The sequence below is a fragment of the Limanda limanda genome, chromosome 17 (assembly GCF_963576545.1).
Source record: "Limanda limanda chromosome 17, fLimLim1.1, whole genome shotgun sequence".
Taxonomy (NCBI): Eukaryota; Metazoa; Chordata; class Actinopteri; order Pleuronectiformes; family Pleuronectidae; genus Limanda; species Limanda limanda.
The window spans coordinates 20,945,580-20,971,614 of record NC_083652.1 but is presented as its reverse complement, the minus strand read 5'-3'; the positions used below and the strand labels follow the sequence as shown (position 1 = coordinate 20,971,614).

General features: G+C 44.0%; 1 protein-coding gene across 1 annotated transcript in view; it reads left to right on the top strand.

The window, feature by feature from the left end:
- Positions 1 to 13,466, top strand: part of LOC133023177 (BAH and coiled-coil domain-containing protein 1) — a 75,841-nt gene extending 62,375 nt beyond the window's left edge. The window contains exons 15-28 of the mRNA XM_061090141.1: positions 486 to 600; positions 921 to 1,155; positions 1,275 to 1,463; positions 3,264 to 3,437; positions 3,565 to 3,848; positions 5,245 to 5,371; positions 5,472 to 5,586; positions 6,357 to 6,432; positions 8,450 to 8,558; positions 8,667 to 8,783; positions 8,888 to 9,049; positions 9,520 to 10,769; positions 10,915 to 11,151; positions 11,259 to 13,466. Coding sequence (XP_060946124.1) covers positions 486 to 600; positions 921 to 1,155; positions 1,275 to 1,463; positions 3,264 to 3,437; positions 3,565 to 3,848; positions 5,245 to 5,371; positions 5,472 to 5,586; positions 6,357 to 6,432; positions 8,450 to 8,558; positions 8,667 to 8,783; positions 8,888 to 9,049; positions 9,520 to 10,769; positions 10,915 to 11,151; positions 11,259 to 11,468 — 3,400 coding nt within the window. The 3' untranslated portion in view covers positions 11,469 to 13,466. The remainder of the gene's footprint in view (positions 1 to 485; positions 601 to 920; positions 1,156 to 1,274; positions 1,464 to 3,263; positions 3,438 to 3,564; positions 3,849 to 5,244; positions 5,372 to 5,471; positions 5,587 to 6,356; positions 6,433 to 8,449; positions 8,559 to 8,666; positions 8,784 to 8,887; positions 9,050 to 9,519; positions 10,770 to 10,914; positions 11,152 to 11,258) is intronic.
- Positions 13,467 to 26,035: the final 12,569 nt, after the last annotated feature.

Here is a 26,035-nt window from a genome sequence, read left to right as displayed (position 1 = left end):
GTATTTGGAGTGGCCCGGCCTGTGATGCTGCTCAGCGTAGGGGAAAGAGTGTGCCACGGTGATGTGAAAATGCAACTGGAGAGCCACGGATTTGTTTCGCTGAGAACAATGGAGCCGCAAACAAACGCAATGCCCTCCAACCGTTCAGTGTATCTTTCAAAGCTCTGCGGCGCCTCACAGGCCGCGAGGACACTCCCTAGATGTGGCGTTAAGGCTCATTATGCCACACTGCCCTCAGACAATCCCAGGGTCCTTGTTAGATCCCAATTTTTCAAGTGTGTGGCTCAGACACTGGGCTCTCCTTTCTTTTTTTTCCCTTCCTTTTTGTCATTGTGTTCATCAGACAGAGAAAGGAGAGTTATCAGATCCCACAGAGAGGTGACTCAACTCTGTTTTCCCCTGTGATGTTCCAGCCCCTCTTTCTTCTTGCAAAACCGCCACCATTTTTTCTCTAATGAATGCATCTCCCTGGTTTTGACTGGCAGGTCCATGGGGGCGGGGCTTGCGCTGTCGCCTGAGGACCTCGGAGCGGGAGGAGACAGCCAGAGAAGGAAGAAGAGGCTGTCCAGTCGAGGCTTTGAGCGACTTAGCAGCTCACAGGTTAGAGTCCCCTTGTCCTCCTCCCTCTTGTCCTCTGTGCAACCTGAAATGAAAGAAGGCCGTCTTTGTTTCTTTGTGTTTGATATACACTCTTTTGTTGCACACCATTTCTAATTAGGTGCTACCCCCAGGAGTCAAATCCTCTGCTCTCCATATTAATATCTCTATTTCATTGAGGCTTCTGCCGTTCCTTTTTCTTTTTCTGTGTGGGAGCAAATGAGAGTCCTCTCTCCCTCTGACGTCCTGATGCTTTTGCAGCTGCTGTGACCGGGAGTGTAACCGGGCCGTCTCGGGCTCTCTCATCTCTCTCTCTGTTGCAGCAGATAAAAGCGCAGGGCTGCAGAAAAAGCAGTCTTCACAGCGTGCTCAGCTCCAAGCTGGCCAGTGATGTGGCTCAGCTCAAACAGAGAGCCCAGGGTAAGAAGAACCTCTCAGGGACCGGCTCCACGGACAAGGAGGTTTCGCCCTGCAACTCTAACCCCAAGCACGGACACAGAAGCCAGGGCACAAGCAAGGTGGAATCCCGGCGAGAGTCAGGGGGACAAAGTGACACAGGTAGAAATAAAGATTTTTCCGCCCCCACGCTGCTTTGTTCAATTATTGAATTCTGAATGTCCAAACAATATTCCTTGCCTCACATTTGAACTGTGATTTGTTTTCGCAAACTTTCTCAGGAGCCAGTGCGGACAGCAGCCCCCAGGAGAGCTGGACTGGGCAGGTGCGACATGGACGTAAAAAGGGATCGACCAGCCTTACACAGGGCTCCTCCTCCTCCTCCAGATCCAGGATTGTCCGTGGCCAGAGACAGGACGCCATGGCAGCGGGAGAGAGCTCCCCTGCAGAGAGTGACTCCTCTGATCAAGGTGAGGCAGTGAATACAGAGACTTGTTTCTACACTGACAGGTAATGAAACTGGCAACCCATCGCTCAGTGGTAAGCCATGTCCTCAAAGCAACAGAGACCTGGGCATGTTTTCTGGCCTTGACCCCTACTGTATGGTGTATTAATGTTTTCTTTTGGGGTTCTTTTCATTTTTGCATCTGTTGCATTTTAGAACGTCATCAACCCCACCCCTCTACACACCCACACACACACACACACTTGCTTGCAGTGAATTCAGTGGGGGATCCCCTGCTGTTTTCTCACATCAAAGTCTCCTGAATTTATACTGACTATCAACTAGGGGGCCAGGCAGAGAAAGTCTGCAGAAAACCGCAAAGGCTCATACTTGAACATTTGCGTTCACACAAAATATTGAGGAACTGCAGAGTTCAGTGAATGTCTGAAAGCATCTATAGACCGATGAATCAGGTCAACTGGGGACTTCCTATTCTCTGTTCTATGAAAGCGTTGCATGAATGACTGAAAAGCCACCTATGAAGGTCGACACTCAGTAGAGCTCAGTCCTCCTCCAAGGCCCAACACTCCCCTTAATGCACCAAATTTCACACACTCATAGATATAAGTCTCCTAAATATGCCAGATTTCTTTTCATTAGGATTCATAAATTATTCCCTGTGAAAACAGCCTACTACCATTCAATTTAATGTTAATCTGTTCAGTTGTTTCTATTTAAAGGTTCAGTGTGTAGAATTTAGTGACATCTAGTGGTGAAGTTGCATGTTGCAGCTGAATACCCCTCACCTCACCCGTCCAAATCTGTCTGAAAGAGAACCTGTGGAAGCCTTCAGTTGTTATAAAACTCGAAAGGTCCAGTTTGGAATACAGTAAAACAACATGGTGGCTTCTGTAGACAGGACCTGCTCCCGGTCTAAATTTTAAGTATTTAAATCATACGGGCCCATTCAAGGGTAAAGAAAACAACAAATGTACAATTTAGATAATTACACACTAGTGAAAACATCACAAGGATAACTGTTTATATTGATTTAGATTTCTGCCAATAGATCCCTATCACCTAAATCTTACACACTGAACCTTTAATCTGGCGTATAGACAAAATTACAAATCAACCAACAAACAAACCAAACCTCTTTGGCCTGGGTGATGATCGCAGAGCCTGAAGCACACACAACTTGTTCCAAGTGTGTGTTTAACCAGAGTATCGCTGACACATTGAATCAGGTGTCCTGCACTGCCACTTTATGTCCAGCATGCTATTGTTAATTTGTAAATCACCTTTAAAAGCAATGAGAGGTGAGTGAAAAGGTGTTGATGAACGTCTGGTAACAGAGACGGGCGTGCATGGACATTTGACACCTCGGCGAACGGCCTCGTTGGCTGATCTGGGTTAGATGTGCAGCCACAGCTGTGGACACTCGCCTGTGAGAGGCTCTGACAGCCCTGGAGACTAGCTGACTGCGCCAAAGAGCTGCTTGAGAAAGTGCAGTGACACACACTCACACACACACACTCACGCACACACACACTCGCTCGCTCCTACACTCCCCAGCACACTGTAGCATGTGGGTTCACACCAGGAAATACCACGGAGGCAAAGCACCTCATAGATCATTTCAATGAACAGTTAAACTATTTACTTATATGCTAATGAAGTGCCTGTGGAATGATGGAGAGGAAGTTAAAGAACTTCACTGGTGGGTAATGACTTCGAGAGCTGGATCTGATAAGCCAAGTGGGTTCATAAAACGCACCTAATAGTAGCATCTCTGTGCTGTATTGTTTTTTTCCGTCTCCATTAGATGACGACGAAGAGGAAGGCAGTTATGATACTGATGAAGGTCAAGACTACAGAGCCCTACCCCCCAGAGACGTCATTTCCAGCTCCTCCATGACAGGCCCGAGTCCCTCGTCCATTGTAAAGCTGGAGGCCAATCAGAAAGCCAGGAACAAAAAGCAGAGACAGGAGCTTTATGGTAAGGCCGCACTTTGAAACTGATTTATGAGTCAACAAAACTGCCCCTCACATTCAGGGTAGAGCATCTGTTTTGTGTTTCTCCTCCTGGCTTGGTCTGAGTCTGTTTCTCTAATTGAACCGCACAGCCTCCCAGTGTCTGTCTGGAGCGGAGGGACTGGTCAAAGTCAGGGAGAAGCCCCCCTGTAGGATGGGCCTGGCCCCTGCGGTCAAAAGCCGGCGTGAAGATCACCGGCTTGAAGGCGTCAGAAGGCCGAGTGGATCTCGGTCTAAGGAGCCTCGGTGGGGCGGCCTGGGGACCAGAGGCAAACGCTACAGGAGGAGCATGGGACTGGCCACCTTCCCCACCACCAGTGAGAGGCTAAAGAGGGCGACTCGCAAGAGCACCAGCTTGAGAGGGGCCATCAATAAGGTTAGCAACAAACCATTTGATAGACATTTTGATATACAGAATGAGAGCAGCTGCATAAACCTACGATGCATACGTTTTGATGATGTCATTATGAAATGCCATTTAAGGTTTATTTGATTTATAAGTTAGCATTCCCTGATGGGTTTGAATACAGCACACACTCAGGGTATGCGTTGCCCATGCTCTATTTTATCTGAACTGTAAAATGTCTTGAATCCCATGTGGACATTGCGGCATAGTTGCCCTTTCAAAAATGCAGCACATAACCAGAGACGGCCCACGTGAGATGTGTTTTCGCACATAGAGGAGACATACTGGTCGTCTGCTCGTTGTTAGCCGAGGACTCGTGAATACAGCCATTCATTAGTAAGAATTCACATTACATTGACGTTGTACTCGAGGAGCGGGCAAAGTCAAATCTGTTTTAAAGTCTCGTTCACCTGATTCAGTCATTTGCGTTTCACACAAACAGCTCCTTAGTGTAAAACCAAGAAAAGTCCGGGGTTGCATTTGAGAAAACTAGCTTTTGTCTCACAGTCTCCACCTGGTTAAAAACCTGCTTCTCAACTCCTCTGCAACGGAATAGTAGACGGAGAGAGGAGAGAGCTTCTCGTTTAACGGGGCGATACTGGCGACTGTCGTCTACGGAAAGAAGCTGACATTCGTCCAGGAAGTCATTAGTTTGTCTCTGGGGCGCTTTTCTGACAAAAAGTTACTAAGGGGGTGTGAAAAAGCTGGTAAATCAGCCACAAATTCGCCAAGTTGGCAAAGTAAATGCCCCCTGATAACGTAATAGAAACTGTGTGTGCTATTCAGTTTCAATAGCAACAGCCAATGGGGAAACTCCCAACACTTGGCCGCCTGTAACTGACCAATGGCCTCATCAGCAACTCAATGCTGTCGGCCAGTTCTGGACATTCATGGCTGTGGGCTGTGTTTGGTTCAGCCTTCACTTAGGAACCAGGCACATAGAAACTGCCAAACTGAATCCAAACGTATGAAAATGTGACCTGTCATACATTCTCTGAACAAATCTGGCGATATCTCTCTGTCACCCTGACGAATTGGACTGTAGAACTATTAATAGTGATTTGCACATTGCACACAGCCCAACCTATGGGAGGAGAGGCTGGGAGAAGAGCTGTGGGAAAGAGGTGGGAGTGGGGGTCTCACACCTTCTACTGTGACAAGAGTGAAAAACATTTTTGGATTAAAATGGCTACAGATTGGACATGATACAGGCGCCGTGAAGTCCCCTGTGGATAGCTGCTACTTTGAGTTGCACGCTAAACAGTTTCTCCTATCTTTCATCACACTTTCTATCTTAACTTTTTTTTTTTAATCCATCCACACATCCATCTCTTCTTCTGTCCGTTCCGTCTGTTCCATTCTGCAGCCAAAGGGACGAGCGGTGAGTCGGCTTCTGGAGAGCTTTGCGGCAGACGAGGGCTTTCAGATGGATGGCAGCAGCTTCTCAGAAGAGGAGGAAGACCGCAGCTGTTCATTCAACAAAAGCCCTGAACGTAAGACAGTACACTGCATTTCTTGCAATAGTGTTCCCGGCAACAGATAACGTCAGTGATTTTGAAATATTAATCGTCACGTTTGCTTTTCTTCATGCAGTTCCTAACTGTGTCCTGACCAAAGAGCTCTTAACCGATGGACTGAAGGTGCTGATCTCCAAGGAGGATGAGCTTCTCTACGCCGCCCGGATCCACACTCTGGAGCTCCCAGACATGTATGCACATTAGCAATGGTTTTCACATGTCCATGTAGTTAATTAAAAAGCTATTTAAGATTATAGCTGTTTTCAGACATGAACTTGTGTCCGGAAAATTGGATCAGGACATTTTCCAGACTTTTCATGCATGAGTAATGCAGCAGGAGATTGAGTGGGTCAGATGCTTTCACAAAAAATGTCCTCTCTATTCTCACATTGGCTCATGCTGACAGTGTCCAGACATTTTACCAGGAGACTGGAAGGAAAAGTTCTAGAAAGTGCTCAAATCAAGTGATTCAGTCAGTTTGGTTCTCACATTCTGCCGCTACGGACAATTTCAGGAAAATTTCCAGACTTCAGTTCACCTCTGAAAGCAGCTCTAGATTACTTCCCTCTTTCAAATTACAGTGAAATGTTTGTTCCTTTTTCAGTGTTCATTCTGCTACAATGACGTGAACCAACTAATGCAAATACACCCTTCTAGACTGCAACAAATCATAAGAACTCATGCAAATTAGATGTATTAGTCTTTACAATCAAGAAATGAGAGGACTAGAAGTTTTCTCTAGTATCCAAATTTTTAGCCTGTGTCTTCCTTACATAAGAAACCCCACATCGCCTCATACATAGCTCTGGTTATCAATTCAGCTCCTCTGGCTCAATCAGCGAAGGGATGCTCTTACAAAAGCAGAGTGGGAGTAACCTTTGACATGGGATCAAGCAAGTATAAAAACAAGCATCTGGAAATAACCTCATCTCTTATTTTCTTATCTGTGCTTTTTCTTTAGCTTCAGCATTGTTATCGATGGTGAAAGAGGAAACCGCCCAAGAATCTATTCGCTGGAGCAACTGCTACAGGAAGCTGTGAGTTCACCCCCGCTGCACTGAAACAGTCTTTGTTACAGAGAGAGCTAGCGCTTGTTTGGTCTTCTCGGTCGCGCAACTCTTCTATTTCTCTTGAGCGTCCTTCTCACCCCTTTTTGCATTCCTCCGTTTCCTTCCAGCCTTTCTGCGCGGCTCTGTCACTTCCTTTGCTTTCTCTCTTTCAACGTCCTTCGACTCTCTCTCAGGATCACTGACTCACAATCCTCTTTACGTTTATGTGTGTGAGTGTCTGTAAATAGCTTTGGGTGGAATAATGCCGCAAACACCTGGATGCGTTCAGGTTTTGGAGTTTTAATGGGAGATGGTGTGAGCTTTACATCACTACTGGCCAAAGTAATTTAAAGACTGAAAAAACATATATATACACACATACACACACACACACACATATATGTATATATATTACAACAACGGTGCTCTCTTTATTGTGCGCTGTAGCACGTTTTTCCCTTTGGATGAGATCATTTGTATTTGTAATCCCATTTCAGTTTCTTATTAAGATACAATTACAGTCATCCATATAATGAGACATAATTATACATCATAGAACCCACAGCACATTCTTGGCTGGTATTCATTCACATTGAATTAACCTGCACTTCCTGGTGTGCTTTGCATCCAGAAGGTAGAGTTAATGTTTAAGTGACTTTTGTCGTCTCTTTTTGTTTTGACTCAGTCTCTGTGGACTATGGTCTCCGAACACAGAGTCCTCCTTACCCACATCTTGTCTAACTATGGAAATGTCTCGTTGTGTTTGCACACAGTGGATTGTACGGACATGAGGACCCTGGAAGAGAAGAGCAGAGTTTAACTGGCATGACTGGACTTACAAATGAGAGCAAGATAACAGTGTCTTGTGATCACATGAATAGTAATTTCTGCAACTGTACACATATTTTAGAACCGGCTGAAATGTCTGTTATTATGGTTAAGTGCAGCATGTGTTGACCTGAGCCGTTTGCTTCTTTTTTGAAGGGTTATAACTAGCAAACATTTTCACTGGAAGTCCTGAGCACTCAATAGCCATACCCATAATGTTTTTTTAATTAAAACAGAATGAAACACTCAGGACATAATGTACGCACATTTAAATGCTAATACTTTTTAGATTAACACTTTGTCCCTGGCGCATTAGATTCAAATAAAATTCCTATTACTTTTATTTTGATCTTTCGAACAAAATCATAAAAGAAGTCCAATTCCTTATTATTATTTTAATCTCTATCGGCTAAGACTTATAATAACATTTAACTGTCTCCAAGATCAATATTCATCAGGTTAGTGTTGTCCTGCAATTAAAGATACTCCCCTTCACAAATTCTAGCCTAGCATCCTTTTACTATTTGAACGCTTATCTATGTCTATTTCCATCGATTTACCCTTGCTCATATTATATCACTTTCTCCCCTGGAAGTTCTACACCATTCAAGCGATTCCAGTCTTATCTCAACACTCATCCGATAGCAGCTGGCTCTAATGATGCCATACTTCTTGTCTATAAATTAGCTCAAAAGCCATTTATATGACACCAATACCCCTATTTTCACTGAACTCCCTTTTAACAAGCCCGTGTGTCCCTCCCACCCTCTACCGCCACATCCACACCTCATCAGTCAAAGGGTCCCTTGCCATGGCAACAGTAAATGAAAGCAACCTGAAAGAGCCCCCACTGAGTGGCGGATGCTGGGGCTGCCTGCATTGTTGGAGGGAAGATCTGGCAACCTGCAATCACAAGCCCTCTATTCAGGCCCTCTTTAGTATTACTCAGCAAGTCAGGATTTACTGCATCATGGCTTCCGTTCTTTTCAGCCCTGACTGGCACATTGGCATGAGATAAGTGCCGCTTGGAAACGTGGCACAGTGGCTGCCCATGCACAATGCTCCATTGCTCTCACAGTGTATCTGTGTGTGTGTGTGTTTATGTGTATGTGTCGGTCTGTGTGTGCTTGTGTGCAGCATGTAATGAATCTTAATCATGTTTTGGTCTGGGTTTCAGGTCCTGGATATACGTCCAGAGTCGGATGCTCTGCTCAGCGAAGGAACCAGGGTGTGTGCTTACTGGAGCGAGCGCTCACGCTGCTTATATCCTGGCAATGTCCGCAGAGGTGAGACATCAGATTTTTCCATCTCGGTTTTTCTTCAACTTAATATCTTACTGCATATACAAACCATTGTTTCCTACACATCATTAAGTGCAAATTTGTTCCTTACAGTTGGTTCATCTGATGAGGGGAAACAAGGAGGGGTGATGGTAGAGTTTGATGATGGAGACCGAGGGAAGATTTCCGTCCCAAACATCCGCCTCCTGCCTCCAGGATACCAGATTCACTGTGGGTGTTTCCTCTCTTTGTGTCTGGGAATTGTCCTTTTATGTTGCAATGTATTGTCCACCTGTAACTAAGTGCTAATGATATTCTACCCCCTTCTTCTCTAGGTGGGGAGTCATCTCCTGCCCTGCTGATACCCAGTGGGACAACAACCAAGAGAAGCTCCAGTCTGGAGCAGGCCCCCATCAGTGACAGACACTCTGACAGATTCAACACTATCAATACTCTAACAAGTAGTCAAACACTAAATGTTCACAAAAGAAGACCAGGTAAGAATGAGCACCAATTATTTTATTATAAAATTCAAATTACATTGAGTGAAACATTTTAATAAATGTTTTATAGCTGCACATCATATGGAAATGTTTCTTCTTTAATATTCTTTCTATTTAATCTGATGCTTTATCTTTTAAAAACATGTTCTTGTAGAAAGATGCTGTATTTTCTTACGATTTGAATGGTTGTGCTTATTCACACTTAGTCAGACAGGTGTTAATTCCAAGTAGCTTACTTGTCTTTTTTGTTGTTTTTTTGGACATATTCATGATATTAAGAACTATTTATAATCTTCTGTCTTTATCAATCACATAAATTGGGGTGGCGTGAAAAGAGAAAAGTCAATATATCGCCTTCACACTGTCAGCATGAACTATATATATCTATAATAAAGAAGCAGTAGGACATATTGTTTATCGGACTGTGTGGCTAAAACATATTATATATGTTTTCTTCATTTAAGGGAGACCAAAGGGTTCTGGGAAAAAACAAAAACAACAGCAGCAACAAGCTGAGAGTGCCAATAAAAATCCTTCACCTTTCCTGGGCTGGCCCTTATTAACCAACACCAGAAAGAGGACGTCCGACAATCTCTTTCAACTCAATGGGGCTCCCAGGAAGGTGCTGAGAGGGAAGGAGGATGACCGGTTTACCTTGCCTCAAACCCAACCAATGGCTTCAGTCCCATCCAAGGGCCTTTTTAGCAGCAGCTCCTTTGAGGTGGACTCATTTAGCAGTATTGCAAATGGCTACTCCTCCTTCTGTACTCAGTCTTCAGGGCAAGGTCCAGATTTATCTCTGGGCCCCAGAAGTGGACTGTATGGCCAGAAGCGCAGACAGGATGAGTCCCCAAGGAGTAGGAAGTCTGGACAAGAGTTTCTTGTCAAATTAGATCATGAAGGAGTGACCTCCCCAAAGACAAAGAACGGCAAGGCTCTACTGTTGCGAGGTGGATCTTCCAGTGTGAGTAGTATGCCCACGACAGAGGCCTACTCGCATCCAGTCCTTCTGGTTAAAGACAACAAAAAGGGTGGTGCCTCCAGGGTCGAACTTCTCGCGAAAGGAACCACACACCAAAGAAAGCCCTCCCCTTCTCTGCGTCTGGGGGACTATGGCGATTTGGGCTTCAGCTCCCACCGAGACTGTAACAGCTCCTACTCTGATCTGGATGATGATGATGAAGAAGAAGAAGAGGAGGAGAGGAGGAGGAGGGCTGCACTGGCTGCAGCCTCAGGAGGACTTAGGACACCTGGCCGTTTCCTCTCTCGTCTCTCTGTCTCCTCCTCCTCTTCTGGTTCTTCTAGCTCCTCCTCTTCAGGCTCTCTCTCCAGCTCCAGCCTTTGTTCCTCAGACAACGATTCGTCCTACAGCTCAGAGGATGAGGAAAGTTCTACTCTAATGCTGCAGAGTTGTCTGTCTTCCCACCGGCGGCTCCTGCAACCGTCTGAACCCACTACGTCTTCAAGGTCACATCAGCAATCCTTTGTGGCCAAAGCTGTTGCTGTTTCCAATACCAAAGGTGGCACGACGGACCAGATGTCCAACAGCAAGTCGTTGAAGAGGAAAGAATGCAGCAGCTCCAACTCGAAACCTAAAGAATTCATGAAGAAGCCGAGGATGCTCGCTGATGACAACTCGTTTATTCCTAGGCCCAAAATGTCTGCATGCCTAGCAGGCCGACAAATGTGGAAATGGTCAGGAAACCCTACACAGGTGAATAGCACATCCTTGGTTCTACTGCATACCAAATAAGATTTCCGTTAATGTATTATACTAAGTCAATAGAAGTCAAGAAATATCAATAATAATCATAAATTGTCATCATCAAACATCGGCTAAAGTGTCTGGTTTTCCACAGAGGCGAGGTCTTAAGGGCAAGGCCAGGAAACTTTTCTACAAGGCCATTGTACGAGGCAGAGACACAGTGAGAGTGGGAGACTGTGCCGTGTTCCTCTCAGCTGGACGCCCTAATCTCCCGTACATTGGTCGAATTGAGAACCTCTGGGAATCCTGGACCTCCAGCATGGTGGTGAAAGTCAAATGGTTCTACCACCCGGAAGAGACAAAGCTAGGCAAAAGGCATCGAGATGGCAAAGTAAGTAATCGTGGAGGATTACACATTTAGAGATGTTTTTATTTCAAATGACTTTCTTTCTTTGTTGGTTGTAATGTTGAAACTAAACTTGTCTTTTCATAACCCAGCACGCCCTGTACCAGTCATGTCATGAGGACGAGAACGACGTCCAGACAATCTCTCACAAGTGCCAGGTGGTGAGCAGGGAGGAGTATGAATGTCTGACTCGCATTCAGAAGCCGAACAGTCCCTCCCCAGACCTCTACTACCTGGCTGGGACGTATGACCCCACGGCTGGTCAGCTGGTCACTGCTGAAGGGGTTTCCATCCTGTGTTGAGCCTCCATGAGGACACTACTGAAGAACTCCTCTGACTTTACCGATATGACAGCTCAGCACTGGAAGACGCAAAATTGTTCCTTGGGCATGCCTCGATGTCCCATGGACTAAATGTCAACACCAATGCATGGCTGTCTGAGGTTACACACTGGAGTCTACTGGCATCTATCTTTGTTAAGGGGATGTCCATAACTGGTTGATCCTTTCAAGAGGAATAGTAGAATGTCTGGGTCTTCCTGGGCGTCGCAAAATTCAATAAGTGGCGTTTCAATCGTCGAACTAATCTCTTTTTAATAGATCCCATGTGATTGACAGCTTCATAACTGGTTTTAGGACTTATGCTTCCAGCTCCTATCATGTGTCACCAAAGGAGAGCTGAGATTGCGATGGACTGTGCAAAATACCACGAGGCTGAAGAGTCGCAGCGGACCAATTCTTTAAAGGTAGCCTTACCTGAGGGAATGGAAACGAAAGTGAGGCACGGGGCTCCTCCCAGACCTCTTCATTCCAGGGAAGTTGAAAACATGTAAAGGATGTAAAGTTGATGTCTGTAAATATTTTTGAAATTTTCCCAATCAAGCCATACACTTCAGTACCTCTCGCCTGTCTTAACTGTTCAGGTGTACATTGTACAGTTCAGTTATTGTATTGTTATCTGTTGTCTATATGTACATAAAAGCTATTTTATATAGGAGTTTATTGTATATATATGAGATGTATCTTTCCATGTTTGCGATTGATTTATTTTTATATGGGTGTGAAATACATGACCTTGTTTTTCCTTTGCTTTGGGAAGTCAAGATTGGAGATGTTAGTGTTGCACTGCATATGCCCTGCTGAGACAGAGACAGACAGAGCACAGACAAAGACAGAAGGAGTTAGTCTACAACGGGACGAGACACACTTTCTGAGAGAGAGGGGTCATCCTGTTTTAAAATAGGTCAAGTGGCTTTTTGGTATACGTGTTCTGTAACTTTGCATTTTTTGTTATCCTTTTAAAAAACAAAACAAATGAGAGAGAAAAACAAGAGAAAAATTATTTATGTACCTCTCAGTTGGTCATCGTCACGAGGCAGATCCCAATGGACTGCAATCACGGGTCAAAAATGGTTTAAGAGTAATGATATGTGTGAACCCTTATGACACAATATCTGTGTGTGATGAGTGTCCTGGCATCACTATAATAATGTCCACTCAAATCAATTTAGAACAAGACTGGGTCTTTTCATGAAAATGGGTTAGATCCTTTGCATTGCTCTCATGGATGCATTGGTTCAGCACATTATTACTTACAAAATACCAAAGTGTCTTTAATACCTTTATTTTCTTTATTTAAATTTAACATGTCAAGCACCTGTACTGAACTCAAATCAGAAATCACTGGTAACTAAGAATACTTGTCCTTGCATATACTTGCATATATATTGGCTTTGCATTGTGACAATGGTTTCTTGCACATGTACCTGCAGTTTTGTTTAGTACAAAACATTGCAGCTAAAGGCCGGGAGTGTGACTATGAAGGTCAAGGTACTGACAAAGTAAGATGTTGAGTGCTGACAACAATGTTGGAATTCTTATATTTTAGTTTCATCAGCCATCTTTGTCTATTTTGTACAGTACACGCACATACTCAAATGCTAACTGTGAAGGACAATCAGATTCACAAAGCAATGGACATAGAGTTGGTTCACTCAATCTAAAAAATTCCTTAAGTTTATTTAATTTGTGCCAAGTACATTTTGTCTGTTTTTTTTTTTGTTTTTGTTTTGTTTATGCAATCTTAAGTATTCTTTGTTCACAAAGTTTTATTTGTTTTTGTTGGCCAACGTTTTATTTATTGTCATTTTTGCTGTTTGTTCATGCCAAGAGCGCTTTATGAGAATGTGACATTGTTTTTATTGGTGTGATGTCGCATTTGCATTTCTTAAATAAAACTGGTCTTGTAGAGGCCATGTAGTGAAAAGAAATAAAGCAACACTGGATTCTTCTCATCCACAATCCTCTGTGAATTAATTCCATTATTTTTGGCTCTGTCCCCTTCATCTGACTCCATCTGCCGTTTCCCACCAACACATGAATGTGACACTCAGCATTTTTCACCTATTTTAAAAACTTGAATTTATCAGTTTGCACAATTTTGCTCTGCATGAAAACACAAATAACAAAATCTTCAAAGCAGTACAAATGTCCCTACCTTCACCAATGTGTGTGCATGTGTGTGTGTGATATGAATGTGGTTGCGTCGACATTAGAAAGCCACTCCTCACTGTAAGTGACAGAAACAAACAGTGTGAGATATTTCAGAGAGACCCCTCAGAGTGGAATAGCTGAATATAAATGAACATGATGAATTGATTTTTGTCCTTCAAATGGGACATGTGGACACAAAAGAGACAAATGTCTTCAGTCCGTGACGAGCAGCAGCACTTTATTCCTGAAAATGAATAAGGTGGGTTTCAGTGCATTTTTAAAAGGAAGTAGAAAAACAGCAATTGTGAAAGTTTATGAACATAAATGGAGCAACAAGCTCACAGCGAGGTGCGCACGACGTCAGCTGATCCTTCGACTAAAACAATCAGCAGCAGTCGAGTCAACAAGTCTTAAAGGGGTCTACATATCCAGCTCACACCTTTTCCCCCGTAACCCTCCCCCGGCCTGCACCTGTTCTAGTTTCTAATTACTCGACGTGACGATAGCAGCACTTGCCTCGCTATGCATTATGTGTATCACATATCTCATTTATATGTGTGTGTGTGTGTGTGAGTGTGTGAGTGTGGGGTGGTGGTTGGGGAGGGGGGGCTCTGTTATTTATACCCCTTTGGGAGCTTTAACATGCTCCCCTCTGAATTTTTTGAGGCTACTTGGATTTATTTAAGCAAAATTCAATAAGCACGAGTCCTTTTTCCGCCAAAGTCTTTTATTTGTTGCGATAAATCTTTTGATGTGAGTGTCTCTGGCTGAACTAAGTTTATGTGAGCTTTGAGTTCTTTAGCAAATAGAGCCGGATCTGTCGCAGCATCAAATAAAGCCTGCCGGGTTTTAACTGCCAAGCTCTGAAAATATGATGTTGACTGATTCAGTGAGAAATGTAAATTTTCATGATTCATGATACATTTGCCCATTTTTCTTTTAAAATGAATTGGTTCTTTGTTGGGGTGGTAGAAACTCATGAGGTGGAGCCAGAAGCTGAGTTAAACTACATTTTCACCCAAGGTCCTTGAACAACTGTGTCAGCGTTCAGTGGGGGATTTGTCCGTGATATAGAAAAGTGCAATTTTTGTATTTGTGGTGTAACTCAAAGGACATAATAATTCATTTAGGATCAAGATTTTTTATAAAGAATTTAATGATCAAATATCACAACAAAAGAGTACAATTTTATACAAATTAGATTATTGTTTCTCATCTAAATAAAGGGATAGGTATACATATCATATCTCTTGAATGGAGAGTATATGTAAAGTAGGGCGCTCTCTAGTGGAACAAAAAGCATGCTACATCACACTAAATAATCTTGCAGTCTAATTTTGACTCGAATATAGAGAACGATGAATTTTTTGTCGTTTAAAAATGGGAGCAGAATATGTACCCCTCTCCATTCATTATCTGGAGCAGCAGGTATATTCATCTATCCCACTACATTATCCATAAGCTTCTTCTGCATCGTTTCATTTGCATACACGCTCATCTGCCTGGACAAAGCCAATCTCTGTAACCTGAATACGGGAAATAACCACTGGCTCAGCCCGAAGGAGACACAATGTGGGTCAGTGACCTTTCTCTGCAGGCCCAGGGGTCTTTTTGTCCTGCATTGAGCCAGAGCGCTGCCACCCCTCCCCCTAATGCCTAGACAGGGGCTAATGGGCACATCAGTCATCCCTAACAGCAGCCCATCGAACACAAACAGAGCTGTTTACCACCACAACCTTTTGTGTTGACTGTGGCCACTGCCCCGTGTCCGAGCCGGGGCCCTTCCTGTATCAGCGGCATGCGGGTAGGACGGACTCTCCTCACCGCTGGAGCTGAGAACAGAGTTAATGAGTGTGTGCGTGTGGGGGTGGGGGGGAATTTAGGTTTCTGTGTTTCCAGCGGATTTGCTTCATTACTTCTGTTTGCTTAAAAACATCAAATCAGGATAAGAATGGCACTCAGTAGACTGCACACCTCTGCCAAGGCCCAAATTCACCCACATTTAAATTCACTAAATCCTGATTTTTATTTGGATCTGCACCAAATAAAACACACTCATAAATATCAGTCCCCTAAATGGCCCATGAATAATTCTTTAAGAAATTAACAAATATGGCAATAAAACATCCTCATCTCTTAATGCTTTAAAATTTATAAAACAAAAAAGAATAAGCAAACCCCTGAACAAAATTTCATGGGAATCATTTGAGTTGTTTTGCTTCAATTCTGCTAACAAACAAACAAACCTTCATTAAAGCTCTTTGCCAGAGTTAAATAGAATGGCTCTCAGAGTGCGTACCTCCACCAAGGCCCAACAGTCCCCTTCAAAACATTTTTTTTTAACTCACCCTTAGTGATATCAGTTCCCTAAATGTGCCTGTTTTTTTCATCAAGATCCATGCATGAATCAGTCTATGCAAAAATCCTTGTGTCCGCATTAAAATTTGAATAGGTGCTTCTCTCAAAGCTAATGGAAATACATTTATTTTTTTTGTGCAGTCAAACAAAGAAACACACAAACCAGCCAGCAAACAAACAGACAGGGATAAAATATATAACCTCCTTTGCAGAGGCGATAAGATTCATAAGGGCTCTGATAAAAACAATCAAAGTTGCATTTATTTGGGACAATTTTTCGAAAGTCAACTGCCCATGCTGCATCTGTATCACCTACACAAGTCAATGTGTCAGAGTCGTCTATTTCTCTCCTCATTTGGTGGACAACCTGGATTGTGTTACTTGACGGACCGGCCTGTCTGCTTCACTTTTCAGTGCCTTTCTGGTTCAGCTCGCTCAGCATCTAGGCTGTGTTGCACAGTGTCAACAGGAGGAATGCTTTGCTGCACAAATATCTACACCTCATAAATTTCTCGCCCCCGGGTTGACCCTGTCTGGCCCCTGGCTATGAGGGGGTTGAACGGGGGACAGGCAGCCTGGTGTGCATGTAGGTGTGTGTGTGTGTGTGTGCGTGCGCAGCAGTGGTCTTGAGGTTAGGTCCTGGGTCTTAACAGGGTGCTGGGAGAAGAGAGCACGACAAACACATCACTCAGATGTTGACTGCGTCTTCTTCATGAACGCTAAAGCCTTGATCGTTCCTTTTTGAGCTTATCAATAATAAAGCAGTTACAGTCACTGTAAAACAACCTCAACCGTCCGGACTGTAGTGAACGCAGAGGCTTTCAAGCAGTTCCATTACTCAGTGAAGCAAAACATAGAATATCTTTGATGCCTACATACATTTATTTAAGATTGAATAAATGAAAAAGCGATGATTACAGGAAAGTTTGAAACATTTTCCGTGGTAAACAAGATCCCGTCGTTTTGCTTCACGTGCTGGAAACCTCCAAAAGTTGAAAGCTCGTGCACGTTTACAACATGCGTAATGGAAGGTTTTGGGGGGTGCGCTGAATGCCGAACCACCTGCTGTTTTCAAATACCTACACTTCCTCGTGAGGATATCCTGGACTAATGCGTTCTCCTGACACACACACACGGCAGCACACAGTCCACTCAACGGCTCTTTGTGCTGCGTACGGTGGCCCACATCCAGCCAAGCCACCTCGATTCCATTTCTCCTTTGCTCATTATTAGTGGCTTGTAAAGATTCTGTATCAGCTATGCTAAAAGAGCTTTTCACAGTATTACATGTTTGTCTTTGAATGAATGATCATGGAAAATGTCCAGAAAAGGAGAAATTCATCCTGAATATAAAGATGAGTATTGAGATTCAAATGAAGCCAATATATTGTGGACGAGCCAGTCTCAGCTGTCAACAATGTTTCACTCTGATTTAATAGCATTGAATAATTAATTATATACCAAACTTATCAGAAATATGAACGCTTGAACAAATAGCAATGTGGTAAGAACTACCTAAAATGACAAAAACATTTTTCTAGACAATTTTTGTATGTGTGCTTTGACTTTTTTAGGTTGCTCCATGTCCCATCCACCAACTCGGAGGAGGTGGGGTTTGTGACCCTCTGCAGCCAGCCAGTTGTTAAAGAGATGCTTTGGCTTCACTTTTGAGGGACTTTCATATAGGCCATCTTTATATAAAGTCAATGGTTCATACGTCTATTTACAGAGGAAAGTAGATTTGGGTCATTTCCAGTTTAAACAGCTTAGAAAAAAGGAGATTCAATGAGCACATGGTCTCAAACTCTCTCAGGTGTGTATCCGGCCTTAATCTCTCTGCTGCACAATCATGAGATGGATGCAATTTTTTAATGGTTCTCTGCATCAAAAAGATCAATTATTTATCTTTTCTAAATTCTGTGAAATAAAAAACAATTAAGGTAGTTCACCTGGTTGTCACTTGTTGCTCCTTACCTGAACTTGAGTTTGATCTATCAAAACTGTGTGTGTGTGTGTGTGTGTGTGTGTGTGTGTGTGTGTGTGTGTGTGTGCGTGTGTGTTGATTTTGTCGTGTTGCAAAGACGTTACTGTGCCAACAGCCACAGTTGTGCTCTCACTGTCCACAGCACTCTACTGACCCAACAACAGCAGGAAAAGTTACAGCCTGTAATAAAAAGGGTCAGGCGCCTTCTCATACTATCCAATTTGTAAGTGCTGAACAGCTGGTTACACTCTATATCTCATAAATAATAAAGGAAGCCCTTTGGCCTTCCTGGAACAGAGATCAGCTATGAACTCCATTAATTAGTTGTGCCCAAAATCAAATGGAATTAAGACGTGTAGTTGGTAATGAATCCATAGACTATAGTGTTACCTTTCCAAAAGTGAATTACTGGAACTGGTCTCCGAGGAAGCAGGTGTGACTCTTGTCCTAATTCTTGTAATTATCTTTCCCATCAAAATAAAAAACAATTTAGTCGATAATTATACAGGACCCGAGGCTGTAATAGAGTATTATTATTTTGTTCTTTCACAAAACTCACCCCTTGCTTTCCACACCTTCCTCTTTTGTGGTGTTTGTTCATTCCTGTGACGACAACCCCTCCGTCTAGTTCTCGGGGGTGTTTACCCCCTCTCCCGCTAACTCCCGCCATCCCATCTCTGTTTACATTGCTCTTCCCCTCTATTTACTCTGTGCCCCAGCACCCTGGTGCACCGCGCTCCAAACAGCTGTTCCATTATGGGGCGAGCAGCCGCTTTAACCACACAATGCTGCCACACAGCTCTCTCTCTGACAGCCCACCGCGGTCGCTACCACGATGACTGCCTGGGTCTGCTGGCACGTCTGCCATTGTCGCCATAAAGCTCAGCCTTCTTAAATGCCAGAGGGGCTTTTGGGCATGGAGTCAGCCGGGGCAACTGTCAGAGATTGTCTGCAAACCGCAAGACAAATTTGCCAAGTTCAGCTTTTGATTAAGTGTCTTGTTTTGTGGTGGTGAGTTAAACAAGCAGCAATCATATCCAGATGATCTCGACTAAACTGGCACAAACAGCTCTACAGTAGAATAAGGGGTTTTTCTTGGTGTCATTACAAAACAAATTGCATTTCCATCCTTTTCGGTTAATTATCTTTATTTCCTGCTCCTTCATGACATCATCCACAGGGGCCATGACAATCCTTCCATCATATTTCTTCTGCCTGGCATGGCTGTCCGGTGAAAGTAAGACTATTCTCTAACTGACTGCCATAGGGTCATTCTACACTATGTATCTCCACTGAAGTATTTTTACCCTTCGCATGTTCTTTTTCCTGCTGCTGTGCACAGCTGGTGCTGAGTCAGGAGACAGGAAACCTGGAAGAAAGGCCACCGTGCATCCCTGGGCTCCCGGCAGATTGCTCCTGGGCCCTGTGGCTACAGGGACAGGAGACACTCCATTCATCACTATACAATAGCTGCTGCCGAAGGCCAGAGTGGAGTATGGGCCCGTCTTGGTCTATATGGTGCTTCATGTGTATATAAGTGCTAATATGTGGAATGACATCATGCTGTGTGTGTGTGTGTGTGTGTGTGTGTAGCTGTTGTGTGTGTAGTTGTGTTGATTAACACAGTAATATTGTACATTAAGTACCACATATAAAGACCCAGTACCATCCAATCTAATCCTTTTAATGTGCACTAATTTTGACCTGAGTGACATGAACGATAAAAATCCATCCATTTCATGTTGCTATGGTAACAGTATACAGTGCCAAATACACAAACATCATCCATTTTACAATGGCCAGTAACACCTCATGATCTGAGAGCTACAGCTCCCCTTCCATCTCACTACATTTTGGTTTCAAGATAGAAAATGAAACAATATTTTTTGTTGACTTGTACACTTTCATCATCGAAAACGGTTCCACCAATGTTATAAGCCAGAGAAATCCCCAATTTTATTCAAGGTAGTGGGAAAATTTATTTTAGTCGCGTTCATACTTCATATCTGCTTTACGTGTGTTTCTATTGGTCAGACGTAATGGATCACAAAAATGAATGAACGTAACATTAAATAAAACTTCAACCACAGTCGTGAACATGATTTACACCTGAGTTGCGTCAGGTTGATTTTCAGCAACAACTCCCATGACCCCACGCTGATCCCTGGCGACCAATGTTACATACCATGACCATTTGTAATTGTTTAAATTGTGCATTTTTAATCAGAGACTGAGGGAAACGCTTATTTCTAACAAAATCACCATCAATGTCCTTTTTTGCTGGTTTTATTCATTTTGAGAACCAATTAGAGACTTGCAATGATATTTTGTGCAGGAAGGGAAACCAGGCGGCTGATAAAGACATCTTCCAAGAACTTTGACAGCAGATGGACAAATTAACTCATTTGTTTAACATCTGATCTATTGTGTCGTCTTGCGGAGCTTCCTGAAAGAACAAGATAAATAAATAATAAAAAAAGAGAGAAAGGAATCCCTCTCCTTATCATGGGATGCAGGTGGTCGAAACAAATACATACACATTCGACCCGGGACCTCTCAGGGTGATGAAGACACATGTCTACAGAGGTTTAAACTGCACACACACACACACACACACACAACCAATTTTCACGTCAGGCGTACCTCTCTGGTAGCCTCAACCACGGAGGAAATGGATATCAGCATATATGGCACGAGTAGTAAGTAAGCATATTAGAAAGAAAGAGAGCGCAAGAGAGAGATAGGCAGACCGGGGAGTCATGCATGCCTATGTGTGTGTATAAATGTGCCAGTCATAGCAGGATATAAAAGAATTCGCCCCAGCTAGCCCTGGTTTCCAGAGCCCTTAAACACATCCATCACTGGATGGCTCCTCTACTCTCCTCTCCTCTCCTGCTCATTTACATCTAACACTTTTAAAAATATACAATCTGCTTAGATACTCTGCAGTCATAAGCTCCGTGGCACTTGGACATCTCATCAACATGAGTTGAAGCCTCTGGGCAACTAAACCAGGCTTTGATCAGACATTTTGGAGACATCTCTCATTTTCTTCAAACAAATCCATTGGGGTTGGTGTGCTAAATTCGAAACAAACTCAAAGCACTAAAATGTACCTTGTGATGAAGGAAACAGCCTCAGCCATATACAATCTGCTTAATAAAGAGGTGAGATGCAAATATGACTATCTGAGTGTGTGAGCGAGGAGAAGAAGAAGAAGAAAACATGTCAAAGAGATGAGGACGAATAAAGGAAAAGAAATCTCTCTGAGAGAGGAAAGGCAAGGGCACAACATATTCAGGCCGCGCCATGAGATCAGCCGACAAACATCACTGCGTCCTTGGCGGAAGGAAAATCGGCTTCCATTCCCTGAATGGCCTGTTACGGCTGATATGTACGGAGAGCCAATTTCACCTTATATCTGCTCTTGAATATTAGCCCATCCACCTGTCAGTGGGAGAGAAACAGAGAGTGAGTGAATGAAAGAAAGAGATAGAAAAGTCGGGATCAGGCCATGCTGCTCCACAGCGGGGGAGAAAGTGAAAGAAAAGGAGACACAGAAAGATGTAGACAAGAAAGAAAATGAAACCTAAATGGACCAATTCAGTTGGCAGAGCCACACAGAGCGTTCACCTGAGGCAGCCTTGTGCCCTGTTTGTGTCTCCATGGAGACAGGCCTCCTGAGTGTGCACCTCTGTACAGACTGACAGTCATCCAGCGAGTTAGTCCTGCTACTGATATACGTGCCAGCGAGCAAACCAGCGGTGAAGCCCCCTTGACTCATGGGGATCAGTGGAGAAAACTGCTGTTCATCCGCATCAATGTTCAGATTAATTTCTTTTGCTCGTTTTCCAGTCCATCGCTGACACCCAGTCATCATTCTAAGAGCTGTTTCATGTGCGTGTGGTGCATTCATTTTAATGCATAGCTCCCATCGCATCAGATAAAACGTTTTCTCAGCTGCTACAAGGCATTTGCTGAGGAAATCTCCAGCTTTGAATATATTAGGGTTTAAAGACTCCGAACCAACTGGACTAAAGACTTGATAACATCTCAAACTCTGGTGCCTTTAGATATAAATACATCCAGAGTACATTACATATCCGTTTTGTAATCTGCTGGGTTTTTGAGCCCTGAGGCGGTTGTCCTTAATGACAAGGCTTTTCTGTCATCTCACCCCACTCAGCTCTCCATCCAGACCATAGGAACCAGATGAGAGGCTCGCGATGGCCTTTGTCTGGGGTCTATTGGCTAGTGTCGGCTTACAGGCCCCACTCTGTACACACGGCACATTATGGAAGTTTTAATAGGTGATCAGAGCAGCTGTTGGCGGCACAGCGTTGATTTACTGTGGCTAAGAGAGGGCTTAATGACTATAGAGGCAGACAGCTCTTAACCCTTTGATGTGCGCCGGATAGTGTAATAGGATCAGGTAGCCCCCTGGGAAAGTTGCATGTACACCCATGCAATAGCATAAGCGAAAAACACTCTTGGAAAGACAATTACACAGTCTAAAAGCTCCTCAACAAGTGAATGCCAACCTCCCGCTGCTGTACAGTAGACTGAAAACAACACATGGGTTTGACTTGTGCCACCAGTTGTGGCTTCTGACGCTCCGAAGGTCCACACATGAACATACAAACACACACACAAACACACAGCCACGCACACAGTTGTGTTGTCTGCTGACAGGTGGTGCATGCTCAAGGAAATACAAGCTTACCCAGCACAAACAGCCCCAGGAGGCTTAGCACCTCAGCAGAGAGCGATTGGAGTACTTATGCAGAAGCTAGCACTATTCCGACCATGCAACATCCGTCTCGGGGGTTCAAAGGCCACAAATTCAGTTTGCACCTTGAAGACGCCAATCTCCTCTGTTTTACAGTATGTAAACCACACAGCTGGACAAACAACAGGGCCTGGCCAAAAACGTCTTGAGATGGATTAAGCGTCTGATGATTTACAGCTTTGTCGGACAAAAAATAATTAAATTGAATGACATACTTGTATGTCCACACACTTTTCTGAGCCGTATTCATTGCTGTAACAACTGAAAAATCTCTGCCAACCCACTGTTTTGAACCCAAACACAAACCTCTAGCCCGGGCCCCATTAACCAATCTCGGAATGATAGCTAAATTGTCCACTAGCATTTCCGCCGACAGCCAGGATGTAATCAAAAACAGACGGAATAATCAACAAAAACGCTCTCTGTTCGGGTAAGGATGTCTCCCAAAAGCACATGAATTGCATTGAAGCAGGCCCTGGGACTGTGTGAATGATGTTGGGCTACCGGCATCAGCCAAGTCACTCAGTATCCCAATGCCAAGTGAGTGGATGCCAGGCACTTCCTGCTGTAAACAATCTACCCAGACGGAGGAAGAGGGGAGGAAACCTCTGAATGAGAAACAACAGGAGACGGGGAGAAGACCCAGTTGTTCAATGAACATTTCCCCAGTGAACAAATGTGCTCAATTTGTCAGACAAGCTACGGTAGTCTGTGTGAGGGGAATGTGTGTGTGTGTGGGTGTGTGTGTGTGTGTGTGTGTGTGTGTGTGTGTGTGTGTGTGTGTGTGGTAGGACAAATGGCATCTCTCTGTGTAGACGAACACAAACCAAGTGCTCAGGGCTTATGGAGACAGACGTTGGATATACAGCTTGGCTGAGTTCACACTTCATAATAAAGGCCCCCTCTCCTTTTTTTTTTATCACTCTCTCTTCCCTCCAATCGTCCGCTGTACTCCAACTCCCGGCCTAACTGCCGTCCTCTAGCCAGTTCCATTAGCTATCAGCACCAATATTTATCGCATGTGTCACCATGAGTAGCTACCGTAGCACTGACTTTGATCCCCGTGTGTAATCGTCTCTCGAGACAGTAGGGCAAACTTTTTTTGTTTTAATGTACTAACCTGCCCCCCCCCCCCCCCCCCCCCATTGCGGCTATTAGATCTTGCCGGGAAGCTGAACAAACATGCTCCTCTGATCCTCGGGAAGAACGGAGGGTTTGAAATCAACACGGGAGCAGAATAGTGCGCAGACGGTGTCGCCAGCTCAGAGTATTTACTCACTTTGGTTTAAATCGCACAGGAGAATTTCCCTGTGTCATACGTCTGGCTTTTGAAGAATGGCAAGATGTATATTTATCTGCTAATTCCAGAAATCTCTGTGTGTCTGTTCGTATGTGGAACTCATATCATGAGAACCGTTCACGTTATCGGCTTCTCACTAGGCGCACAGGGCCGAAGGAAGTGCAGTGTTGAGTTTGGAAATGCAATAAAATGCATAAAATAAACTTTGAATAAACTGGCGACCAGCGCTTTGTAGCATCGGCGGCTTGAACTCTTGAATATCACGTCGACGTTAATAACAATATGTGCTGCTTTTTGAAAAACGACAAATACAACTTTTTCTTCACCCAACTTTGAGTAAATAGGTGAACAGCTCTTTGTGCGACCGGTCTTCACTTGCTGTGGCTCAATTACTGCACTTTAAGAGTTTCAGAAAGAAAGCTACTGCCAGAGACACCACAGGCAAACAGCCCATTCCAAACAGGCAGGTATACACATGTATATATATAAGCCTTTGACCGAACAGGCCAACATGTGGAGACACTGAAACACGTATGTACTGTACATGCACGCACAAACAACCAAGCATCATCCGAATCAGCTCCATATGCCAGCTCATATAGACATCCTCTCTCTCCCTCACACACACCCACACACACACAGAAAGAGAGAGAGAAGCACATTTTTACAGACACACAAATACCTGTCATTGTAATTCACATGATCGTTTCACTTTATATGAAAGAGACAGGGAATTGTCAGGATGGCAGAAGCTGAGGCCTCGTATTAGCCCTGCTGTCAGAGCCGGTAAGCAAAGGATGACATCAACATGAGCGCTCCTGTCCCTTAAAGCTCACCCTGTCTGCATCGCAACAAGACCCCAGTCGGCAAACGGCCAAACACAGCGGCCACCACCGGTCATGCAACATCGATGGGGAACTGCTTTTTTTACTCCGCACCTATTTACAAACTGCTTTCCCTAAGCGTTGAGGTATCTCCGTCAATAATGTGCGGCACTGGCGACGGTGCAACCTCCAATTAAGTTATTCCACCGTCTCTCTCTGCATGAGCGGCCCTCCGTCTTCGCTCCTTGGCGACTGTGGAGGAGGAGGAGGAGGAGGAGGAGGAGGAGGAGGGGGTGGTGGTTTAACAAGTTTGGCTCCCTCCAAAAACAAATGACAGCCTACAACACAAATGTGGCGTTACAACTGAGAATTAAAAGGCTTGACATTTACCGAGGCTCATTTATATGGCTGCCCACACTTAGCTCATTGGCCGCGCTCATTACACCGGGTAGAGCCGGAGCGAGGAGTCCAGGGGCTGGGCTGGGCTTGGGGCTGGGCAAACATGGTGGGGTGAGTCGTTAACGGCCTGTGGGAGGATCGTCCTGTAGATGAATGAACACCTGGATTAATGGGGTCAGTGATCACCAAGCTGCTGAGGAAGGAGAATCCCAGCCGAGGCAGCCATTTTACATTTTTACTTTTACTGCATGTCTCAAGGGTCGTTTTCCTCTGCTGGATTTAGAGAGGGCCGCAGTAGGGTCCCGGGGGGGGGCAAAAGACAGCAAGGAAAGGACACTTTTTTTGACCTAGTTTTACATTTACGATTTAATAAACCCTCCAGTGGGTGAATACTGATGAACAATAACTATCGTAATTGTTTTTATAAGGAAAAAATGAAAAAGGTTCGTTAGAAAATGCATTCAATCCAACAAATATTTGTAAAGCCAACTTTCTAATGATGTTTCATTGGGAAGAATTTACATATCAAAGTGGAATTTACTGGGTCTGACCACTCTGTCAGTGTATTTGTCAGATGAAGACATTTGCACTTTAGTCCTTTGAGCGTTAGTTGGGTTTAATTTGCCAGTAGACAACATTGACTCCCGTGAAAGTGCTTTCAATAGCAAGCCGAACAGTGCGCTGGCCCTTTAAATGGAGCTGTGAGTGCTTGGCAGGCTAATA